General features: G+C 44.1%; 1 protein-coding gene across 1 annotated transcript; it reads right to left on the reverse strand.

Annotated features, from left to right (window-relative positions):
• Positions 1-470: 470 nt before the first annotated feature.
• On the reverse strand, positions 471-17,498 carry LOC126519000 (uncharacterized). The gene is made up of 4 exons (XM_050168612.3): positions 17,378-17,498; positions 12,155-12,274; positions 10,607-10,867; positions 471-1,252 (listed from the first exon to the last, which is right to left on the reverse strand). Exons 1-4 carry the CDS (start codon positions 17,448-17,450, stop codon positions 471-473), a joined length of 1,236 nt encoding a protein of 411 aa, XP_050024569.2. The 5' UTR covers positions 17,451-17,498.
• Positions 17,499-24,366: the final 6,868 nt, after the last annotated feature.

Consider the following 24,366-nt stretch of genomic DNA (forward strand, 5'->3'; position numbering starts at 1 on the left):
ACCATTACCTGGAAACTGTTCAGGCCTCTGCTACATTATTTTTGTTGATTTCAGTATTTCGAAGGCACATTCTTGTGCACTTTACAAACATTCTCTTCTAACTTATTTGTATTGTATTCAACACCCAGATCACTTGTAAATGGCTCTTTCATTACAAAAGCAAGCCTTCTGCTGTGCTAGCACCGATTGGCGTTGAAGTGTGCTGCAGCACATACTCATCCCTCTTGTTTGTGCAGGATACCACTTCACTTGTGTGATGACGGGTTGGTATACATGTGTGATAAGCAGCTCGCTACATGTTTGAACCCTAGTATTCTGAAAGCAGCAAGGAGATTCGTGGAATGCAGTTGCTGTAGAGTGTTTTCCTTATAGATCTTCCATTCCACAGTAGCTTTAGACACTTTGTTTTTGGGAATGAGGAACGGTTAATTACTAATACAGCTAAACTCATTTTTCTGTTTAGTGTCCCTTCAATCCCTTTCAATCTTGTTCGGCAGGTCACAAATGAACATCTTATCTTCTTGCACAAAATCCATACACAAACAACTGTCAACAATTTCATCAGGCAAGATCACGTCGCGCGTTCCATCACACGAAAGAAAACACTCCTTTATGTGAGGAGGAATGGCACGAACATCTGCTATAATTACTGGTCTGCAGATAACATAGCAGCAGCCTGTCTCCTGAAGCACAAGTATTTTCTCAATTCGTGCATAGCACCCAGCATATGTCCGCACAGAGGTCGTATCAGATTTTGAAGGTCTTCTGAATCCAGTGCTGTGGAAAACTTGCTTCTTTTGCACAAATCGCTCATATTCCACAGCATCGGACACAGCCACTCCACACCGACTATACAGTGCATCCTGCTCTTCAGCACTGAGCACTGTCTTGTTACCTGTGCCCAACAGTGATAAGCCATCTACACACAAAAAGTTTTTCACAGGTGAATATCCAAGAAAGCCATTGCACAACCTTTTTTCTTCAGAAGCTAGAAGTGGACTTCCAAGTAGATGCTGCAGCTGCTGAGACATGACGACTCGTTCTACAATTTGGTCCGGAAGGCCCTTTGCTGCGGAAATCTGCCGCACAATGGTGCCATTTCCCCCTTCAAACACGAAGGCAGAATGTGCCCAAAGGGGCCCAAGGGAACGGGCACAGTTTCCAAGGTGGAGGAGTGCGTGGACATTATATGTCATGAATGCCACACCATATAATGCTTCACACCTTGACACAAAGTTCTTGAGAAGAGACTCTGAAAAGCAAAATAGTTTTAAACAGGGCATGGCTCAATTTGTTTTAAATATTTGCAGATAAACAATACCTAAAGGCATACACATGTACTCTCACACTGCTCGACATGAAAACATCCCTGCAGGGTTTGTGCACTGAAACCAGTCTGATATTTAGAAGGAATACAGTGCTTTTCCAAAGTTTAACATGTAGCCTCAACAGTCTCTCCATAAGCAACCTCAGCTTTTGTCATCTAAAGTGCGGTCGTAACCTGACCAGCAAAGAAGAAATTTCAACATTTCACGGAAATTTGCTCTGCATTGCAGGGCCGGCAGGTGCATGGCTTATAAGAGAAAACAAATAACAACAAATATGAGCACAACAGACAAGACAAGTGCTTTACACAAAGTTAGCTGTGTTAACATATACAAGCAAATAAAAAAAAGGTGCAGAAGACTCATAATAAATTTCTATGACATAAAGACATAACAACTACTGCGCATTTTTTTTCGGAAGCGGTGACCCAAGATTCCATAAGCCAAGATGGACAGTTCTGTAATATTTGGGTGCCTACAATAATAGCCTTTCCCCTAGCTGTCATCACAGAAACGTTCACTCCAGTTAGGACAGGTGCTACAAATAGGAGGAAAGCCCGAGTTGATGTCCAAATGGCTTGAGCTGGTCAGGCCTGCTAAATATATGTAAGTTTGTAAGTTTTGCTTTACACACAACTTTCATGACCAAGAGGTACAAAGAAACAGCCAGCCTGAAGGTAAATCCTTACACAAAAAATTATAATGATTTGATCAGCTTCTTACATGTGACTACCATATTTAATGTACATTATTGGGTGACTTTAACAAATTGTACACATATGCTTTGTTTGTGCCACAGTCAAGGATTGCACTGACAAGAATGGAAAAATTTCATTATGGAATTCATCTGGTGCGCCTAACAATTATTTTTACGAGCTCCTTTGAAGCTTCAGTTGACTTATCATATTTAACAAAATGTTTTTACAATGAAATTAGTGCCACCACTTCTTGCATGGCTTCCATCCTGTGTCGTATTTTCTTGTCATGTGCTGGCAGTGCAAGTTTTCAACCTTTGTGCACACCCAGACATGGTCTTAAAATGTTCTTAGGTGTGCTGACACTTTAATTATATTAAAAGAACTTCCTTTACCATACCAACCTACAAAGAAACAAAGTCGAAGCATCTTTGAACACTGAATTAACTTTCGTTGATAGGTGAGCTAGTTCCACAATAACTTTAGCAATTATTGGACAGCAACTTGAAGCTATCCTGAGAACATGATTGCTTTTGTCACCAAACAAAGGCTCAGAAAGGTCTGCTACCATATAATGGATGCACACTCCAACACAACTCTGCATATGAACTCTTTGCTGCTGAGGCTGTGCCCTCCATGATGCAGGGCAGCTTCCATAACCAAGAAAATACCGCATTTATTTGAATCTAGGCGAATAGTTTATTTTTTTTCAAATCGTCATATGCCAAGCTCTAGGGTCAGCTTAGGTTCGAGGATTTTGAAAACATGCCAGTTTGTCATTGAACATATTAAATATGGTGCCAATTAGGTGGTGCATAGCTAGCGCCATCTAGAAAAGTTAGTATCATAGCCACAACTAGCCGCACCAGTAGACAACTGAAGTACACGAGCGACGACGTTGCCATTTTGACCTGTGTCGTATCGGTGTGCGGCGCGGTATTATCGCAATGCCACCAATTAGGTGATGACACTGCAGTGCCGCTTTTAGTCGAAACATTGTGCTAGCCGCAGAGGCATGATGATGTGTTGTGTTTAGTGGCGCAAGGGCCAGGTTTGGCCAAAGAGCGCCATGACAAGTGTTAATGTTGACGATGTATTATGGAAGATGTGACTTGGCTGTAAAGTGGCCTAAAAATATTCGCTGTAAAGTGCGTAAAATCTACCTGCTATAAAATTATGGCGATGATTAGGGACGAATACTGTGACCATTAAAATCCATCGTAGGAAAATGATGCAAAATAAAGATATATAGGATGGTAAAATCACTTGGAGCACTGCTGCCTCGTCAGAGCCCTTGAAACACAAGGGCCTAGAGGCATGTGCTATACTTAACAGCTATCGCAGCGACATCCTCTGAAGAGAGGACCTGCTACGAACATGTGGGGTTAAAAACATGGAAGACAACATCTCTCAGAAAATTTAGGACTGCGTTGGCGTCAAATAAAGGTTCTGGGCCGAGTAGCATTACGGGATGTAGGGGTATGTGCTGCTGGTATGCTAGGGAGAAATGTTTCCTTCTTTCAGATTCGGCTGCCCGACACTCCAGGAGGACGTGGAGGACGGTCAGCCTCTCCCCGCATCTACCGCAGGTTGGAGGATCATTTTCAGTGAGTAAAAAGTTATGTGTGCCAAATGTGTGTCCTATTCTGAGGCGACAGAATAGGACATCTGTTCGCCGTGATTTTGTTACGGAGGGCCAAGACCCTAATTGTGGCTTTATCACGTGCAGTTTGTTATTTACTTCTGCGTCCCACTTACGTTGCCAGTGATTTCGCAGTTTCCTTCTTAAAAAAGGCTTCAGGTCTGTGACAGGGACCGAAGCAGCAGGATTAATTGCATGCAATGAAATCGATGTGGCCATCTGGTCTGCTAGAACGTTACCCTCGATGCCCTTATGTCCAGGCACCCAGCATATAATGACATGCTGTTTAGACATATACGCTTTACAGAGAATAGAATAGAGCTCAGTAATTACAGGGTTTCTGTGTTTACAGTGTGACTTCAAGGCTTTCACGACGCTTAGGGAGTCTGTAAATAAAATTGTTTTTTGAATATTTGATTTTCTGATATGTTTCACAGCCGATAATAGTGCATGGGCCTCAGCCGTAAATATACTTGTTTCAGGGTGCAGTACACCGGATTCCGAGAAGGATGGACCAATGGCTGCGTAGGAGACCCCGGCATGCGACTTAGAAGCGTCTGTGTAAAATTCTGTGCACGAGTACTTGTACTGGAGCTCCAAGAAATGCATTTGGATATGTATCTCTGGGGCATGTTTAGTGACCTCTACAAAGGATGTGTCACACTCTATCAGCTGCCACTCCCAGGGCGGTACTAGCTTTGCTGGAGGCATTAGGCGTTGTTCCAGAACTGGGACATCCATTTCCGTGCTAAGTTCTCTTGCACGCAGTGAGAATGGAAGTCTCATAGAGGGTCGGTTATGAAAAAGTGTTTCACACGTCAAGTCGTTAACGGTTGTGAAACACGGATGTTCTTTATTAGAGCGAACCTTGAGAAAATATGTTAAGCTGATGTTTGTTCTCTGAAGATGGAGTGGCCACTCGTCTGACTCTACATATAGGCTTTCAACAGGGCTTGTCCTAAATGCGCCAGTGGCCAGACGGATACCCAGATGGTGAACGGGATCTAACATCTTAAGCGCACTCGGTGCGGCAGAGTGATACACTACGGCACCATAATCTAACCGTGATCGAACTAGGCTCTTGTAAAGATTCAACAGGCACCTCCTGTCGCTACCCCATGTAGTGTGGGATAGAACTTTAAGTAAGTTCATGGTTTTTAGACATTTTCCTTTAAGATGTTTTATGTGAGGAATGAAAGTGAGCCTGGAGTCAAGAATAACACCAAGGAATTTGTGTTCTTTGTTGACAGGAATTTGTTGTCCGCCCAGTTCTACAGAAGGATCTGGGACCAGGCCTCTCTTTCTTGTATAGAGAACACAAGAACTTTTGTGGGGGTTGACCTTAAATCCGTTTTGGTCTGCCCATTTGGACACTTTGTTTAAGCCCTGCTGTACCTGTCTTTCGCATACTGTGAGGTTGCAGGATTTGAAGCCTATTTGTATATCGTCTACGTATACGGAGTAGAAAATGGCAGGCGGTAGCGAAGCACGTAGTGTGTTCATCTTAACGATAAAGAGAGTGCAGCTGAGCACGCCTCCCTGGGGTACACCAGTTTCCTGGGTAAAGGGACGTGACAGTGCAGTGCCGACTTTTACACGGAAGGTACGATTGGACAAATAACTTTCAATTATTTTCAACATATTTCCACAGATGCCCATTCCCGACAAATCTCGCAAGATCCCGTAGCGCCATGCTGTATCATATGCCTTCTCCATATCGAGGAATATGGAGAGGAAATACTGTTTGTGTACAAAGGCATCGCGAATATATCCTTCAATGCGCACAAGATGATCTGTTGTTGACCGCCCTTGTCTGAAGCCACTCTGATAGGGATCGAGTATATGGTTGAATTCAAGGAAATGTATGAGTCTGTGATTAATCATTTTTTCGAAGAGCTTACACAGACAATTCGTAAGAGCTATCGGACGATAACTTGCTGCCAAGGAGGGATCTTTTCCCTGCTTCAGGACAGGAACCACAATCGCCTCTTTCCATGCAGATGGGAGGTATCCCGCAGCCCACAGAATGTTGAAAAGTGTAAGTAGTGTAAATTGAGTGTCAGTATGTAAGTTTCTGATCATGTCATACATGACTCTGTCAGGTCCCGGTGCAGTGCTTTTGCATGTGTTCAAGGCAGCTCTCAACTCAGCAATACTGAATGGCTGGTCATACGGTTCATTTTGCCTGGATTTTCGTAAGATTGGCTTACGTTCTTCTATTTCTTTAAGTTTTAAAAAGGATTGGGAATAGTTGATTGAGCTCGACACTCGCTCAAAGTGCTCCCCAAGTGAGTTCGCCTGATCTTGTAGGGTATCGCCTTGTGTGTTTACCAAGGGGAGTGAATATGCTTGTCGCCCTCTTATCCTATTGACCCTGTTCCAGGCTTTGGCCGCATCAGTAAACGAGTTGATGCGGGATAGAAACTTCTGCCAACTTTCACGCCTGGCCTGTCGGCGGGTACGCCTACCTTCGGATTTTACTTTTTTAAAGTTGACTAGATTCTCTGCAGTGGGAGAAGCGCGTAGCAACCCCCACGCCCTGTTCTGTTTTTTACGAGCCATCCTACAATCGTCGTTCCACCATGGGACACGCCGTTTGCAGGCCAAGCCTTTTACTTCTGATATGCATTTAGCTGCGACATCTATTATGAATGCTGTAAAAAACTCGACTGCGGCGTCAATTCCTAACGAAGACAGGTCAGCCCATGAGATGCTAGTTAGAGATCGAAATTTCTCCCAATCAGCTGTCTCAATCTTCCACCTAGGAGCGTATGGTGGATATTCGTTTTCTTTATATGATCTTAGCAGTATAGGGAAGTGGTCGCTACCGTAAAGGTTGTCGGTAACTTCCCATTCAAGTTCAGGCAGTACAGACGGGGAGACTATACTAAGATCTATTGACGAAAAGGATCGGTTTGCAAGAGAGTAATATGTGGGTTCTTTCTTATTGAGGAGGCATGCTCCAGAAGAAAAAAGGAACTGTTCAACAAGGCGACCTCGCGCATCTATACGAGAGTCGCCCCACAGGGAGCTGTGCGCATTGAAATCGCCAAGAACAGCATAAGGTTCTGGCAATTGATCGATCAAGGAGTGAAATTCATGTTTGTTCAGTTGGTAATGCGGGGGTATGTAAAGGGAGCAAATGGTGATGAGTTTGTTTAGTAGGACAACTCGAACCGCCACTGCTTCAAGGGGCGTTTGTAGCTGTAGAGGTTGACACGCAATACTTCTATGAGTAAGAATCGCAACACCACCCGATGATGCGACGGCATCATCGCGATCTTTGCGAAACGTAACATACGTACGGAGAAAGTTTGCGTGTTTAGATTTTAAATGTGTTTCCTGTAAACACAGCACTTTTGGACCATGTTTGTGGATGAGTTCCTGCAAATCATCAAGGTTTGTAAGGAGACCTCTAATGTTCCATTGAATGATTTGTGTATCCATATTTAAAATAAATTGGTGCTGTGTTTACGGAAACGGACGGGATGCCTTAGATTACAGAACCCTTTCGAGGCCCTGTAATAGGGGTTTTATTCTTTCTGGAGCGTTCGAGGGAGCCTCGCCGCTCCTTAGGCGCTTGGTGCGCCTTGAGGATGGGTGTAGTGTCCATTGCCTCTTGTGAGGCGCCGGACACGTGCTCTTGCGAGCGGGAAGATTTCAGAGGGAGTCCCGCCTTGGAGGGCAAGACCCCTGCGCCCACCAGCCCGGAGGTCGATGGGGCTCCCAGAGGGATTTGGCTACGCCGGCCGTTGCCAGCGCAGGAAGGAACCTCGGAAGTTAAGGCAGCCTCGGCTGCGCCCTCCTTCGGGGTCGATGGTTCCTTCTCCTCGGTTGACGGAGCAGCGCTAGCTGCAACCGTCGCGGGGGCAGACGGCGTGACTGCCGACTCACTGCTTGTGGGTCGGACAGCCGCCGGAGGCCGTTGTGACGCTGCCCCCTGACGCGCCACTTCGGCAAAGCTTTTCTTTGGCAGGTATGCAACCCGCCTGCGTGCCTCCTTAAATGAGATATTTTCTTTCACTTTGATCGTTACGATTTCTTTTTCTTTCTTCCAGGATGGGCACGACCGCGAGTACGCGGCGTGCTCCCCATCACAGTTTACACAGTGGAGAGTGTTTGCACAAGCTTCAGTGGCGTGTTCAACGGCACTGCATTTGGCGCATGTTTGGCGGCCTCGGCAGCTCTGCGAGCTGTGGCCAAAACGCTGGCATTTGAAGCATCTTAGGGGATTTGGCACATATGGCCTGACACGGAGCTTGATGTACCCGGCCTCTACAGACTCGGGCAGAATACTTGAACCGAATGTGAGTATCAGGTGCTTTGTTTGAATTTCTTTTCCATCCCTTCTTATCTTAATTCTTCTGACATTGACAACGTTCTGCTCACTGAAGCCCACCAAGAGCTCAGCCTCTGTCAGCTGGAGCAAATCGTCATCAGACACAACGCCGCGGGTGGTGTTCAGAGTGCGGTGAGGAGTTACTGTCAATGGAACATCCCCAAATGACAATAGACTGGGCAACTTATCGTACTGTTTCTGATCATGCAGTTCTAACAGGAGATCACCACTTGCCAGCCTTGATACCTTGTAGCCTGGACCAAGGACATCTGTTAAGGACTTGGAAACTAGAAAAGGGGAGATATTTCGCACTTGTTTATCTGGCTTTTCTGAATGAATGACGTGAAATCGTGGAAAGTTCGGTCTTTGTCGTCCAAAAAACTGAAATACATCTTCGGTGCGCCCTCTTTTCTGAGGGCGATCTGGGAGGGCAGGGAAGGAACTAGCCATAGAATAATGTAAATTTCGGCAATAACGCCAACCACCCACCGTGGAGCCCTACAAGGGGACGCTGCAGGGCCTGAAAAACAGGGCCTGCAAACGCCAGCTGTACGTTATCACTATAACCAAATATGAGATAACCTAGGTTGGTTATTCACACAGGGTTAACCCTTGCTGCCTGGAAAAATTGGAAGTGAGCGGAAGTTAGGAGAAGACAGGAAAGATGGAAAGTGAGGGAAAGACGAAGGTTGGGGGGAGAGCGAGAGACAGGAAAAGGCAACTACCGATTTCCCCCGGGTGGGTCAGTCCGGGGGTGCCGTCTACGTGAAGCAGAGGCCAAAGAGGTGTGTTGCCTCCGCCGGGGGGCCTTAAATGTCCGAACACCCTGCATCGGCTCAACCTCCAGGATCCCCCTTTCCCCGGACACGGCTAAGCCGCGCACTGCTACACGCGGGAGGGTCCAACCCTCATGTGCTCGGGTACGTGGTGGCGCAACACACCAAACGCCTGCTTACGCAGACGCCCCTGCGGGGTAGCCGCAGAGGCATCAACAAACATTCAAGCCAGACCGGAATTGGGCATCGATGAGAAAAACGCCCGTTGTTGGAGGGGCAATAGGAGATGCTTTTTGCATTTGCCGCAACGAGGAGATGACGGCAATAAGGAAGATACGCATGTGATAACAGAGAGGAGTGGTTTACCGAGATCGCGCCGAGTTTACGGAGATCGCGCTGTGCAGCACTGTCTGCACATGCGTGGGTATGCATCCGCAAGCGTACGAGGCTAGCAGCAATGACATAGACTGAGCTTGGCATGTTCATACTGAATAAGTGCTGTTTTCATTTTGTAGACACTGCCCTCACTTGTTTTTGGCCTACATTCGAAGTAAGTTTTTTATTTATGGTTTCAGACATTCGGCGGTCAGCCAAGATTCGAGCAAATACGTAGGTTGGCTGCAGCAGACTTGTTTAGTTCGATCCCAATTACTGAGAATATCCCAAAGAATGCGATGCATAGGAGCACAATAAAGCCACTGGTGTCAGAAAGAACAGCAAAGCCTGGCGTGGTCTGTACATACATAAGCTACAAAGGCAGAACATACAGAGTGCTGGCAGAATCTTGTAGCCCCTATGAGTTGATTTCAGGCAGCCAGAAAAAGAAAAATTACTACAGGAAGAAACAAACATCTATGTAGTGTGCCATGTTACACACATAAAATTCTGCAAACACATTTTGCCAGGCTGGTCATTGAGCTTGTGCATGGGAGAATAATTTGTTCATCAGGAATAAAGGAAGTACACATTTACCAACACACCCCGTCTGGTACCTCAGTCACTCTTGAGAAAACAAGATGCTAACAAAGAGTGGGACTGTCTCAAGGGAACTTCCACAGCCGTACTTGCACAAAGGAAGTCACTAGCTCCATTAACGACCTTTTAATTTCTCTGCATGTTGCAGAAAAAAAAAATATGGCGCTATGCATGCTGTATATTACATTTTTATGCCTGTTTTTCCTATGTGTAAGAAGGCTTATCTCATCAGCTACCGGTATAGGTTCACTCTGCCAACTCTAAATAAATCAGTGGCTAGCTTGTTCCTTTAATAAAGGGAAAATGTGCCATGCACCCAAACGTAGCAATTGCTACAAAGGAAACCCATGCAGGTTCCTCGAAAGAAAAGCCTCGCAGTTGAAGAAAAATTCATCCTGGTCCTGGCCCAAGCTCATATGGTAGAGTGGCTGCCCCAGGAAGGTGGTGGTCCTGGGTTCGAGCCCCGGACCAGGATGAATTTTTGTTCAACTGTGAGGCTTTTCTTTCGAGGAACCTGCATGGGTTTCCTCCGAAGCAACTGCAATGTTTGGGTGCATGTCTCATTTTGCCTTTATTAAATAATTACTTCTCTCCACCTTGCAGGTTTCTGTAGAAATATAATGTCTAGCATGTTTCACCTTATTTGCCATGCTCGTCTTCAAGATCTCTGCTATGTGGACATGGTTTTGGTCATACAAGCGCTGAAAGATTCAACAGGTTAACTCACTACAGTACAAACCGTGGACTGATAGTCTGTGTGCGGAGTATCTGGAGACATTACCATAAGCTCACATAAGGTGTTGAGTTCAAACTTGGCTTGCATGCATGCAGTAGCACATCTTTTAGGATCTTACCAGCTTTGTCAATTTCAAGCATGGTGAGTTCCTCTTGAAGGAGGATATATATACCCTCACAAAGCTTGGAAAGGTGCCTCCAGTACTCATGATGCAGAATGTCATTAAGGCAAGGCAGAGCATAGAAAAGGAGCCAGTTTCTCCATTCAGATGCCTTCCAATGGCTTCTTTCTTGAACAGACCGTGGCAGCCTTGTAATGCAGTGAGGTGGCTTGATGGACAACAGCCGTGCATTTATTTTGGAAAGGGCTGATGGTGCACCTATAACAGACAACGCGACCTAATTTAATTATTTCATCAGCGTGACGCGACAAATCTATGCAAACAAGTGGATGCACTGCTCAAAATAGATCAAAATAAACAGCATTACATGCCTAAAAATTGTCATAAGGAAGCGCAATATTTTATTTCTAGGACATTAAAACATAGCACTCTATTCAGTTAAAAAATACTACACATAAAAATTTCTTGTCCTTGGTGATGGGAGAATCGGTTGAAAACATGCTCTCTTAAAAATGTTTACACCCTTTGGGTCGTATCTTACCCCACAATGATAATCATCATCTGTCTTGCCCACATTCCCTTTCTTTAATGCTGCGAGCCCAGTACTTCCAAGTCACGAACAGCTTGCGAGTCATCAGTGTGGCACAGCATTTTCGACAAGAAAGTAGCGAGCACCAAGTTTTCAAGAAAGGAAACACAAGCAAGGCAGATGACGATTATTGTTGTGGGAGAAGATAAGCCCCAAAGGATGTAAACTTTTTAAAGAGTGCAGATGAACAACCAAAACAGACAAGTCATTGATTGCAGAAGTGCTAGTTTGGATGTTAAAGCTAAGCAGTGGTGTAGTGGTGTATATATATATAACATTTTTTCAGGAGGAGGGGAACATGCCTAATGTGCTACCCTCTGGCTATGCCCCTGAAAGTAAGCAATTTTAATGCATTCCCGTTGCTCTATTCATTTAAGTTTTCTGCAGTAGTTGTATGTACAAGCAAACATGGCAGTGTAGATTGAGTAGCTATTTCTCAAGGTACAGTCATACACACGAGATGATACACTAACGATTGCCACTTTCTGGAAGAGAAAATTGTGAAAGCAGACAAGTACAAAAGACCTAAGCAAGCAACTTGACTAGGAATAAAAGTCCACAAAATGAAAGCTCAGCTGTGTCGCGGCTTGAGAGTATGTGATCCTGCTAATGTCATGCTTTACAAACACTGCTCCCATATCAACAGATGCTTGCAAACGCAATGGAGATGGTAATGCACCTTTTAAAATGTCGAAGAAATATTCATAACCAGGACAAGTGCACTTTTATGCACCAAAAATATCCAGTGAAACATACTTAAGGATCTATCACAATTGTGAACAAGTACAAAACATCAAATTGATGATGCAAAATCCCATGACACACAGTCAGGCAATTTCATTTGGTGACATTGTTTGCTTTGTGAATCCACCTTATTCTACAAGTCAAGCATCTTGTAATTTCACTATGTAATCAAAATATTACAAAATAAATGGCAATGGAAAGAGTCACATTACCTGAATAGAAGCGCTCATCAGAATTTGAACTTGACAGGATGGTTTCTGTCAGCTGCTTTGCAACACCTTGTAGGGCACAGTGCATGTACTCAACGCTGTAGCCGTTCACAAGGTCCAGACCTGAATGAACACATGTAGCTTATGTAAGAAAACATACACCCCTTAGTTTCACTATTACACTTATTATGAGCTTCAACGCACAGGCACGTTGCAAAGCACTCACCCAGGTTGCATAGCAATGCTGATTCGCAATGTTTTTCCCATTTAAACATAGAGGATTCCATTGTTTTAGTTCAGAACAATGCCCCTTCATGCCGGCTTTTGCCCTCTCTCCCAGGGGCTTGAGAAAATTTGTTTCTCAAAAATGATCAGAACAAACTGGCGGCAACCTTTTGTACGAGCTGTGTATCATTCCTGTTTCTTGAAATACAAAGCGCTGTCACCTCGGAACTTAATGTTTGATTTCTCCCCCCTCGATGAGTCTTGATACAGATTTCTCTATTATCATACTGTGCCTACATTTGCCCTTTCTTTTTTTTTGCATCAAACTGCAATATGAATGTCGCTGCTAACTTACCGTTCCTTAAGGAGTGTACTGATCTCGGCTGGTTGTTACATCATTAGGATGCAAACAAACAGCGCTTGGATGGGGTGAAGTGAGGATGACAAACAAGATGCGGAACTAACAACCACAGGTTTATTGCGGGAAATCCAATATGTACAGAACACAGGCCGAGTTCAGAAGACCAAAAAAAACATGGTATCTGCACCGGGAAAGGAATGAAATCATCACATCACATCTGGCGTCATAGCAGGCTGTCATGTTTTTACCTAATAGTTAATCTCCCAGTTATGCAGGGAAACAAAGGGTACACTCACCCAGGAGATTCCACACGACTGGATAAAACACGCCTCACAAACCGGACGTGTTCTTTGCTCTGTATATCTACCTAATATTCTGCATTTATCACAGAGATGTTGGCAGCCGCATTCTTTCCAGTGAGAGCACATATACTCACTTTCAGTGAGTATATGTGCTCTCTCAGCCGGTCGTTGAAACATCGGCCTGTGTGGCCTAGTTGCAGTGTCCACACTTCAGTGAAATCTTATTAAACTGCGTATGTGTAGTCAATAAATGGCGTTCCGTGTTTTTTTTCACCAATGATTTTCCTTGGGCTTTCCTTCTTGAGTTTGCAGCATAGTGCTGAGAGCTTGTTCCTTGCGCTGTACAAAACACACATGCCTATTTTTCCTGCAACCTTTTTTCATACTATACTAGACCTCACGGACATAGGGTATGACGGCTCTGCTTGCATGAGGTTCTTTGTCCTGTGTGTCGCGCCCTGCCCTTCATCTGGTCAGGATCACCAAAAGCCTTTTTGAAAGAGCAGTCAGCAGGGCCATAGGATATCCAGCCTGAGTAACACAGTGTACTTGGTGCATGAAGCTACTAGCCACCTGGTGGTGGCATGAACAGGTCAGAGCTGATCTGAGGCAGGAGACTGCAATACTTTTCTTTGAGCGTGGATTGTTTAGTTTAGTTTGAAGTTTATTCTCCTCATTACAGAAAGAGGAACCAAGAGCTAAAGGCCATTAGGCCTGACAGGGGCTCTTGCTCCTAAGCGCGTTTGGCTTACATGATGATCCAATGTATGAAAAAGGCAAATAAACGAGATAATGTGTACATTTTCACAAAGTCATTGTATAAAGACATTTATGCTTCAATTTTTGTTTGTGCATTCACATTACAGCACAGATTAAGGAAAACATATAAAGTGCATAAAAAAATCTTAGTGCGATAGCATTTTATGTATAAATAATTTGATTGTGTATGAGAAGATTTTTTATACATTGCTTAAAATTAGGCGCACAGAAATCAATTTTTGCTCAACGATGTTTAGTAGCCTTGGTATTTGATAGTTTATATCCTGACGTCCGTAGTTAGTATGCGTGAATGGTATTTTCTTGATTTGATAACGTAATGGGTATCGAGGAGAAGTGGGTATGCTGACATGGAGCCTGTGCTTTTTTACATGTAAGAGTAATCTCTAATAAAATACTTAATTTGCTCGTAAATGTTTTGCCGAAGAGATTGTGTGTGGGTAAGTCACGCGGCCTACCATGGTAGTTTTCAAAAATTCGGACTACTCGTTTTTGCAAGCTTAATAACTTATCATAGTTTTTTGCTGTAGTTGTTCCCCAAATCAAGACACAATAAGTTAGCTTCGAGTAAAAAAGGACAAAGTATATTGCTTTCTTTAGCCATAAAGGTATTAGATCGCCTATTTTATACATACAGCCTACTACTTTGCTAAGATCATTGCTAAGCTTATTGACATGATTGTCCCAGGAGAGGTTCTCTTGGAACCATACCCCCAAAAACTTTTGTGTTGTTACTTGTTCTAGCCTTTTTGCTTGAAATGGAACAGTTATATTAACAGGCAATGGCTTGTTTATCGGTTTAAATATCATATATTTGGTTTTGTTGACATTCAATTGTAGTTTCTTGATGTAGAGCCATTCAGATAATAAATTTAAATAATCATTTATTTCTTTTTGTAAGCATTGCAAGGAAGAATTTGCAAAAAAAAAAAGATTAGTATCGTCTGCGTACATGATGATATTAGGTGAGGAAGAAATGTTACGAAGGTCATTTATATAAAGATTAAATAATAACATCGTATGTCCAACTAAGTGGTGATGAATTCGAACCAATATCTCGACGTGTAAAAACCTTATCTTATTGTCGGAGGGATGCTCGATTGTTAGCACCGAAGGGTTTACTACCAATTGAAAGATGTCAAAAATATATTTTAGTCGCAAAAGGTGCAAACGCGGCTACATAGGCAAAACAGGCTGATATTTGAATGACCGGCTGAGAGAGCATGCATACTACTCACTGAAAGTGTGTCTACCCAGTCATTTCTCCCAGAACTGCAAAGAGTGCAGCTGCTAACCTCTTTGATAAATGCACAATATTAGGTAGATGTACAGAGCAAAGTGCATGTGAGATTAGCGAAGCATTTTTTAACTAATCACATGGAAACTCCAGCATCAGTGTACCCTGTTTCTGTGCGTAGCTGTGAGATGAACTATTCGTTAAAAACATGAGAGCCTGCTATGACGCTGCACGTGATGTAATTTATTTATTCCTTTCCCGGCGCAGGCACTGTTTTCATTGGTGTTCTGCGCTCAACCTGTGTTTTGTATATATTGCATTTTCCACAATAAACCAGTGGTTGTTAGTTCAGCACCTTGTCTGTCGTCCTTACTTCGTCTCGTCGAACTACTCCTTATCCTTGTCCTCATTACAGTTTCTTGTCTGCGATATTTTACCACAGAAAAGGAGGCAGTCTTTCCAGATTACTTTCATGAGACCAAGATTTTGCATGCTATAATGAAGCCTTCTTATGTATCAAAACTGCTTCAAATATTTCTCGGGCACTCACCTTACAATTTTTTTCGCACAATCAAGGCACCCGTGGAAATCTGAGGACACATTCTCGGACAGTCACTTTCAGAGATATCACCTTCAGTACAGCCTGATTAAAACTCCTCTAGTCGCCGAACTTGCCATGTACAAAATCAAGTGAAGGTGACAGGATCGTGGAAAGTGATGATCCAAGAATACGTCTTCAGAATTACACTTGCACTAGCTGCAATACATGGCAGATTAGTACCTACCTCGCTCTTAAAAGAATTTGCATGTTCTGTCAGATATTCTTTTGTACAACTGCCCCTCCGATCAAGTAGAAAACGTAGCTGTGACAAACAAGATACTTTTCTGCGTGCTTTTTCTTGCATATTTTGGTTACACCTTATTTCTAGCTTCCACACAAAAAGGAGCCACTCGGGAAACTCATGCTGCCTCCCTTTTTTTTTTTGGCGCGGTGTAGAATGATTGTGTAACGAAACTGTGTGGAGAAGATTATTTCTATGGTACGGCGTAAAATGCTTGCATGATAAAACTGAGGCATCAGAGATGATTAGGTGGGGGATGGGGGCAGTTGTTAGTATGCCATCTGTGTCATTAACTGAGAAAGAATTGTTTTTATTTAGTGGGTGATAAGCTCCTTCAGGTATGTCCTCAGAAGGCACTTGTTAAAAAAAAGATCTTTCTGTCTAGTTTGTGGTCCTTTCCAAGTTTATATTAGCTTTCTTTTTTCATGTCAGTTTAGGATCACGTATTCTCAGCCTCCGCCATGGAAACTTTAGTGATCGTGATTGTTTTTGCGCATGTGCTTAAGTACGCCAGCAGTGGACAGCTTCCTTTTGACATGAGTTGTAAGCTAGTGCTCGTGCTGTCTGTGTCTTTTTTTTGTCCTGTGTGTTTCGCACTTTAACATTTTCACAATTTTGAGTCTAATTTTTTTAACTAGGTGAACGTGAAGAGTTTTTAACAAGTACCCATGCTGTGCACACAGGTCCCCAACTTCTGCCATGAGACTACAAAACCATATACGAGGCTCTTAAACTTGCTATACTGGCAGTTAACTTAAGAAATTTAGGTATATATAAATATTAGCTTCTAGCATTTGACACACAAAATGTGATGTCTGCCACCCCCATGAATTATTTGCAGAAAAAAATTATTACTTTGCCTCGAATCACATATTTGTTATAATTGAATATACTCAAGGTAGACTAGCGCAAATTAATAACAGACACAAAGAACAAAAGGACAAGCGCTAATGTACCATCATAATAATGCAAGACCTACTACAGCCCAAGAGTCAGTCCTGTTGAAAACAATTATCACTAAAACATGTTGCATGTGGTTTATGTTATGGACATGTACAGCAGTGAATTATTTGCACTGCCCACAGTGTAGAAGCAGAAAAGCTGTGAAGCCAAGAATCTATACCAGTGTCACGCATGCACTTCTAAAGGCATCGAACAGACAGTCTTTTGACATAACGACGAAATGGGTGCTGCTATATAGTTAAAAACAATCTACATATGCGACGATAGTGCTAGAAATGATAGTGTTTTTGTCTATTTTTTTGTGCAGATTTAGTGTGGCAACCAACGTCCCACTCCTTCATAAGGTGAAACTCTTGATAGCAGTTATGAAGTGCCGTGTGGCAGCATCACAACTCTTTCGAGTTTGACAGAGGTTGGCAGTTTCAGTGACCCTTGACTGAAATCTTTGAGCCAAGTCCATGTGACACAGGTATTACTGCAATTAGGAAAGGAATTAGGGCTTCAATGCTCCTCACTCACCTTTCAAGTTCATCAAGGCTGACGGCCCCTTTAAGCCATTGATGGTGTCTCTAAACCTGCTTGCCAGATGCATCTCACTCTTGACACGGTCTGAAGTTCTTTGTTCCACAGAAGACACCGTTGTGTACCGCATGCTCCCTAATGCACATAAAACAGTGAAACAATAACATAAGTGAAAGTAACAAAGTACGATTTTGTCACTAACATCTAGCGCCTGCATCATCATGTTTAGATTGCACCATATAGTCAGCATAATTATATGAAATACCAGTATTTTATAAAGTGTATATATCCGTATAACATATTCTGTGCATTACACGCTCCAAGAATAACTTTCACATTTTTAAGAAACATACATATTAGTCATTTTTCAGAGACTGATACAAATATAAGATATTTTACTTACCTTCTCGGTGTTCTCTTGGAATCGGGCACCATGTGCAACCAAAATATCCATTGAAGGTCACCATGTTCTGCACACATGCCCTCGCAGGTGCATCAACGGAGACACACAATACATGAGGCTTTGACACATGTACGTCTCCTTTGTGAGCCCACTTTACTGCCCCTGTGCAGTTTACTTCATTCACGAACCCCTCAAGGAACAGTTGCATCTCTGGATGCTTTTTACCAAACCAGAGCCCTGCAAGAACGGGGTGTTTAAATCGCAAATGCGGTGGCAGTTCCTTAACAATAAATTGCAGGGGCCACACTGACGTCTTCGAAGATTTCCATACAGGGCTCCCATCAGTATTTATTGTCAATGTCAAGTCATCAGGGCGAAGGTTCTGTTCTTCCCTCAGCCTGCTGTAGCACTGACCCCTGGTAATATCAGTAACGGTAGATGACGGGTGCTGAAGTGCTTCAAGGCTTTCATGTAGTTCCTCTTTGGTCCGTTGAATCATAAGCCTGAGTTGCGTTGCCAGGTTAAGAATGAAGAAGAAGCAACCTTCATTTTTTTAATGACTGGGTTGTTCTGACACTGTGACAGCTGCTGCACTCAGCAGAATTGCCATGCGTTGTCATGACGCGTTTGCATGGTTCACAATAAAAGTGATGCTGCACAATATCCCGCATGTCTCCCGCCCAGAGCTTCCGAAAAGTGAATTTGCTCGGAGGCAAGGCATCTGTGCCAACAAGAAAGTTTATCAGCTTCGCTAGGTCGCCCAGTGCTGTCCACGTCAAACCATGAGACACCGCAAACGACATTACTGCTGCTATTGCGGCCGCCTTTGTTACATTTGAGTGCGGCAATCTTTCGCCGCCGTACTGCGCAAACCAGGACGGCAACGTGTCATCATCAAAGGATTTGTTAGTAACGTATTCGTCGTTACCGTCAGAGCTGTCCCAATTTTCGGAAGTGCCACTTGCACTTGAGCTGTTCCTCTCGTCGGGTTCGTCATCAGTGTCGAATATGAAGTTGTCGCTGCCGTCGTGGTCCGAAGAAACTGCGTTGTTGTATCCGTCATTTGACCCACATGGCGATGTGTTAGGCGAAGCCTCTGTCGCGCTTCCCGACTGCACACTGATGCCGACGCTCGTAGATGGTGCCCGTGAGGTTGCCGATGCGACGGCGACGGTGTGCGCCTTTTCATGCCTATACCAAGTAGAGGTCGGCACGTCGAAGTAGCCATCCTTGTCTAAGTACAGTTTACGCCGCTTTATAGCGTAATTCTCGGTCATCGCTTGCTTTCGGTGCACGCTAAGGTGATGATAAACACCGAACGATCACGCAATAGCCACTGCTTTCCCACAGAATAAAGAGCGCTCTATTCCCGCTTGCGGAAAGAAGCCAACAGGAAGCCGCGTTTGTAACACCACTAGACCAACCAGACAATCATTACTTCAATTATAGACAGATACCACTAGCATCCTCTGTGAAATAGAGGGGCGGCGAATGCCACCAAGCAATGTACAGGTCCTGCACATTTCGCTGCGTAGGTTCGAAAAGAAGGTTTTGTGCTCTCCGCTGCACGGTTATTGCAAATATTTTGCAAGAAAACCGCATTTTGGAGTCTACGTTGTTTAATATACCACTTGGCACAGTTAATTACCTGGTTTTTAAGAAGTGAACTGCTGCCGCGACGGCGTAAGCATAAACTTGCTTCGCGGCCTGTCGGTAGCTGCAGAAAGCAGCGCTTCGCGGAGGGCAGTACCATGTTCCAGAAGTGGGCAACACGCGTCAGCCCGCCTTAAAAGGCTGTTTTCTGCAGCTGTCGGCAGGTGGCGAAAAAAGTTTACGCTTGCACCGTCGCGGCGGTAGCTTACATAATCCTAGGTGTAGGCAAATTTGCACTTTCTTCTTAAAAGCCAGTTAAGTAACTGTGCCAAGTCTTATACTGAACCACGTAGACTACAAGATGCGATATTTCTGCAAAATTTTTGCAAAAGCCGTGCTGCGGTGAGCGCAAAACCCTTTTTCGAACGTACGTAGCGAAATATGCAGGATGCTGTATTTTTACCTTTCTTCCGCACTTGACGTACGGTTCGTGTTTTGCCGTACGTGACAGAAATTTATTTCCCAATAATGCTTGGTGAAATTGCAATTTGCCAGCGCTGAAATGTCCTGTAACGTTTGCATGCTATGAATTAAACACAGTTAAATGTGATTACATCTCGTCATGTGCAGACGAAATTTCGAGCTTGGATCACGGTCTTCCAGCATTTGTCTTAGCAAAATTTGTCGTGTGGAGGATGTAAAGATATTACCTACGCCAATCGCTTCAAATATAAAATTTTCATTAACATGCCGGTCCGCAGCGGACATTAACATGCCGTGTCACAGAGGAAGTTATGCGCTGCTTACAGAAACCTCGCACTACAGGTGGAAAGTCGTCGTATATGAATATAAAGCGTACGCGGTCTGAACGACGCCACGTACCATCAATTGATGTCACGCGGCGCACTACTGATCGCGATCGAGCCCGATTTGGATATAGAAGCGTGCCACTGCGATTGGCTCCCTTCTGCAAATTGAATTCGATCTGTATCGGGCTCTCTCTCTCTCTCTCTCTCTCTCTCTCTCTCTATATATATATATATATATATATATATATATATATATATATATATATATATATATATATATGGACTCATATGTGTTTGAAGCTCTTAAGAGAGCTATATTTTCAGCGAAATTTGGGGACACGCAGCATGGCCCGGCCGCACGGCCGGAGATATAGTTCGCATTAAATCAGTGGCTGCGCACTCCTTAATTCGTCTGATCGACTTATGCAATGCAAAAAAAAAAACGATGTGTGTGTGTGCGTGCGCACGTACGAAGGTAATTAACAAAAAATATAAGCAGTTTTGCCCAAAGGGCTCCTCGGACGATGTTCTACGTATATACACGCAGGCACGCGCCAATTTGGCGTGGCACAGTACACAAGGTAATATATATCCTGCTTCAATGGCATGAATTGCCTGCTTATAAGCGCTCTAGCAGGCTCTGCACGGTCTCATGAAGCGATATGGTCGAGGAGAGGGAGGAGCGTTGCCTGTGGCGTATGCTAATCTAATTGGCGCACGGTGGGAAACAATCGCGACGCCAAGTGAAATGTACAGATCAGGTTAATTAGAAAGCTTAATGGTCCCATTAGCTGCGTGCCCATTCTGCTCACAGCAGTGGATGCAGCAACCGATTAAGCAGGTGCGGAAAACATACGTTCATATGCTAGCAGAGCATGGAAAGCGACATCGAGGCGATTTACCTTTAATTTTATTAGCCTATCTTAGTGCACTGACGATGCGTTCACTTCGCTGCTTCCTTGGAGCCAAATGGTATCGGTCTCTGCATGGAGGTCCTCTCCGCATGGGAGTGCCCCATGCGTCGTCGAGTGGGACCACTGACAGAGGACGTCAGTAGTGGGGACATCACGCCGACGGCGTTGTTGCGCCTGAAACATCCGTGTCGCAGCAAAAAAAAAGAAACAATCGTTTTCATCTGCACTTAATTATTCCGTGCGTGACCTTCGCGGTGTCAAGCTTCGATAGTGTTGTTACATATCCCTTTGCCAGGTATCAGCGTTGACTATGTTTCGTGAACGAATGATGACGCAGAGAGGAGCCGCAGTTGACACACTTTTCGAAACAGAGATCCCGGCCCCTTAAACTCAAAACTGAAACGTACAATAACTGAACTAATGGATGTGCAATAGTTCAAGAACAAAATGACAATTAATATCGCTAACATTGTGACTTTTGTAACGGAAATTAAAACAAGTAAACATGATTCTGTGAAGTTTAGACGCAACCAAGAGCGGAAAGAAGTCCTACAGTTTGTAGCGGATAAACATTAGCTGCCGATTGGACGCGTCCATGAAAGCACGCACCCGACGTACGCGAAAGTCGATGAGACTTCATGATGATGATATTTGATGTTTTATGGCGCAAGGGCCAGGTATGGCCAAAGAGCGCCATGTCTGAGGTAATGAGTTTGCTGTGTAATTATGACTACTGTGAAATTGGTGTGACGTGGCTGTAAAGGGGCCTTAAAATATACGCTCTAAAGTGAGTAAAATCTGTATAATAAAATTATGGCGATGACGTATGACTTGTACTATGAACATTTAGATGCATATAGAAAGAGTGATACGATAGGTAAAATATATCAGATTATAAGAAATGCTGGAGCACTACTACCTCCTTAGAGCCCTTGAAGCACAAGGGCCTGGAGGCATGTGCTATGCAAATTAAGTATCGCAGTGCCATCCTCTGGAGAGAGGATGCGCTACGAATGCATGGGGCTAATAACATGTAAGACCACATCTCTGATAAAACCTAGGACTGTGTCTGTACTAAAAAGCGGTTCTGGACCAAGAAGCATTGCAGGATGAAGAGGAATGTGCTGTCGGTATGCTAATGAAAAATAACTCTTTCTCTCAGATTCGGCTTTCCGACACTCCAGGAGGACGTGGAGTACGGTCAGCCTCTCCCCGCATCTACCACAGGCTGGAGGCTCAGTTCCGGTGAGCAGAAAATTATGGGTGCCGAATGTGTGTCCTATTCTGAGACGACAGAATAGGACATCTGTTCGGCGCGATTTTGTAGTAGAGGGCCAGAATCCTAACTGTGGTTTTATCAGGTGGAGCTTATTATCCGTTTCCGCGTCCCACATGCCTTGCCAGTGGTCTCGCAATCTCCTTCGCAAGAAAGGTCTCAGATCTGTGACAGGCACCGTAGCGGCAGGGTTAACAGCTTGCGATGCGATAGACGTGGCCATCTCGTCCGCCAGAACGTTACCCTCAATGCTCCTGTGGCCAGGCACCCAGCATATAATGATACGCTGGTTAGATATGTACGCTTTACACAAGACGCTGTAGAGTTCATTGAGTACAGGATTTTTGTGTGTATAGATCGACATCAAGGCCTTCACGACGCTTAGGGAGTCTGTATAGATCGCTGCTTTTGGAAGTTTTGATTTTCTTATATGCTTCACAGCAGAGAGTAATTTGACTTCGAAGCGTCTGTATAGAACTCTGCGCAGGAGTGTTTGCACTGAAGCTCTAGGAAATGCATTTTGATTTCGGCCTCAGGAGCGTGCTTTGTAACTTTTATAAAGGATATGTCACATTGTATCACCTGCCACTCCCAAGGAGGTAAGAGCTTAGTTTGGTGCATTAAGCGATGCTCGAGGAGTGGGACATGCATTTCATCGCCAAGCTCCCTCACACGCAGCGAGAAAGGCTGTCTTATGGAGGGACGATTGCTGAAAAGTGTAGCACACGTCATATCGGTAACGGTATTAAAACATGGATGTTCAGGATTAGAGCGCACTTTAAGGAAATATGTAAAGCTGATGAATGACCTCTGTAGGTGGAGAGACCATTCATTCGATTCGGCATATAAGCTTTCAATCGGGCTTGTTCTGAATGCGCCCGTGGCTAAACGGATACCTAGATGGTGAACAGGGTCTAGCATCTTAAGCGCGCTCGGGGCGGCAGAGTTATATACCACGGCACCATAATCTAATCGTGACCGGATGAGGCTCTTATAAAGGTTCATTAGGCACTTCCTGTCACTACCCCACGTAGTCTGGGATAGAAGTTTCATTATGTTCATTGTTTTTAGACATTTTTCTTTCAGATATTTAATGTGTGGAATGAAAGTGAGTCTGTAGTCAAGTATGATACCTAGGAATGTGTGCTCTTTGCTGATAGGTATTCGTTGTCCACACAGTTCTAAGGAAGGATCCCGAACCAGGCCTCTCTTTCTTGTAAAAAGAACACAAGAGCTTTTGTAAGGATTGATCTTAAATCCATTTTTGTCTGTTCACATTGAGACTTTGTTCAGGCTATGCTGTACCTGTCTCTCGCACACTACAAGGTTACAGGATTTGAAAGCTATCTGAATGTCGTCCACGTAGACAGAATAAAAGATTGCCGGTGGTAATGAAGCGCGAAGCGTGTTCATCTTCACGATGAAGAGTGTGCAGCTGAGCACGCTTCCTTGGGGTACACCCGTTTCCTGCGTAAAAGGACGCGAAAGTACATTACCGACTCTTACCCGGAATGTACGACTGGACAGATAGCTTTCTATTAGGTTTAGCATGTTACCGTGGATGCCCATTTCTGACAAGTCTCTTAAGATTCCGTAACGCCACGTCGTATCGTACGCCTTCTCCATATCGAGGAATACGGATAAGAAAAATTGTTTGTGTACAAATGCGTCCCGGATATTTGCTTCTACACGTACAAGATGGTCAGTTGTGGAGCGCCCTTCTCGGAAGCCGCACTGATAGGGATCAAGGATTTTGCTCAGTTCAAGGAAATGAATGAGTCGCCGATTAATCATTTTTTCAAACACCTTACAAATGCAACTTGTGAGGGCTATCGGCCGGTAACTTGCCACTGAGGAAGGGTCCTTCCCTTGTTTTAAAACAGGGACCACAATGGCTTCCTTCCACGCGGTTGGAAGGTACCCTGCATCCCAAATGGTGTTGAAAAGTGTGAGTAGTGTAACCTGCGTGTCATTGTGTAAGTTTTTGAGCA

Source organism: Dermacentor andersoni, chromosome 10 (genome assembly GCF_023375885.2).
Source record: "Dermacentor andersoni chromosome 10, qqDerAnde1_hic_scaffold, whole genome shotgun sequence".
Taxonomy (NCBI): Eukaryota; Metazoa; Arthropoda; class Arachnida; order Ixodida; family Ixodidae; genus Dermacentor; species Dermacentor andersoni.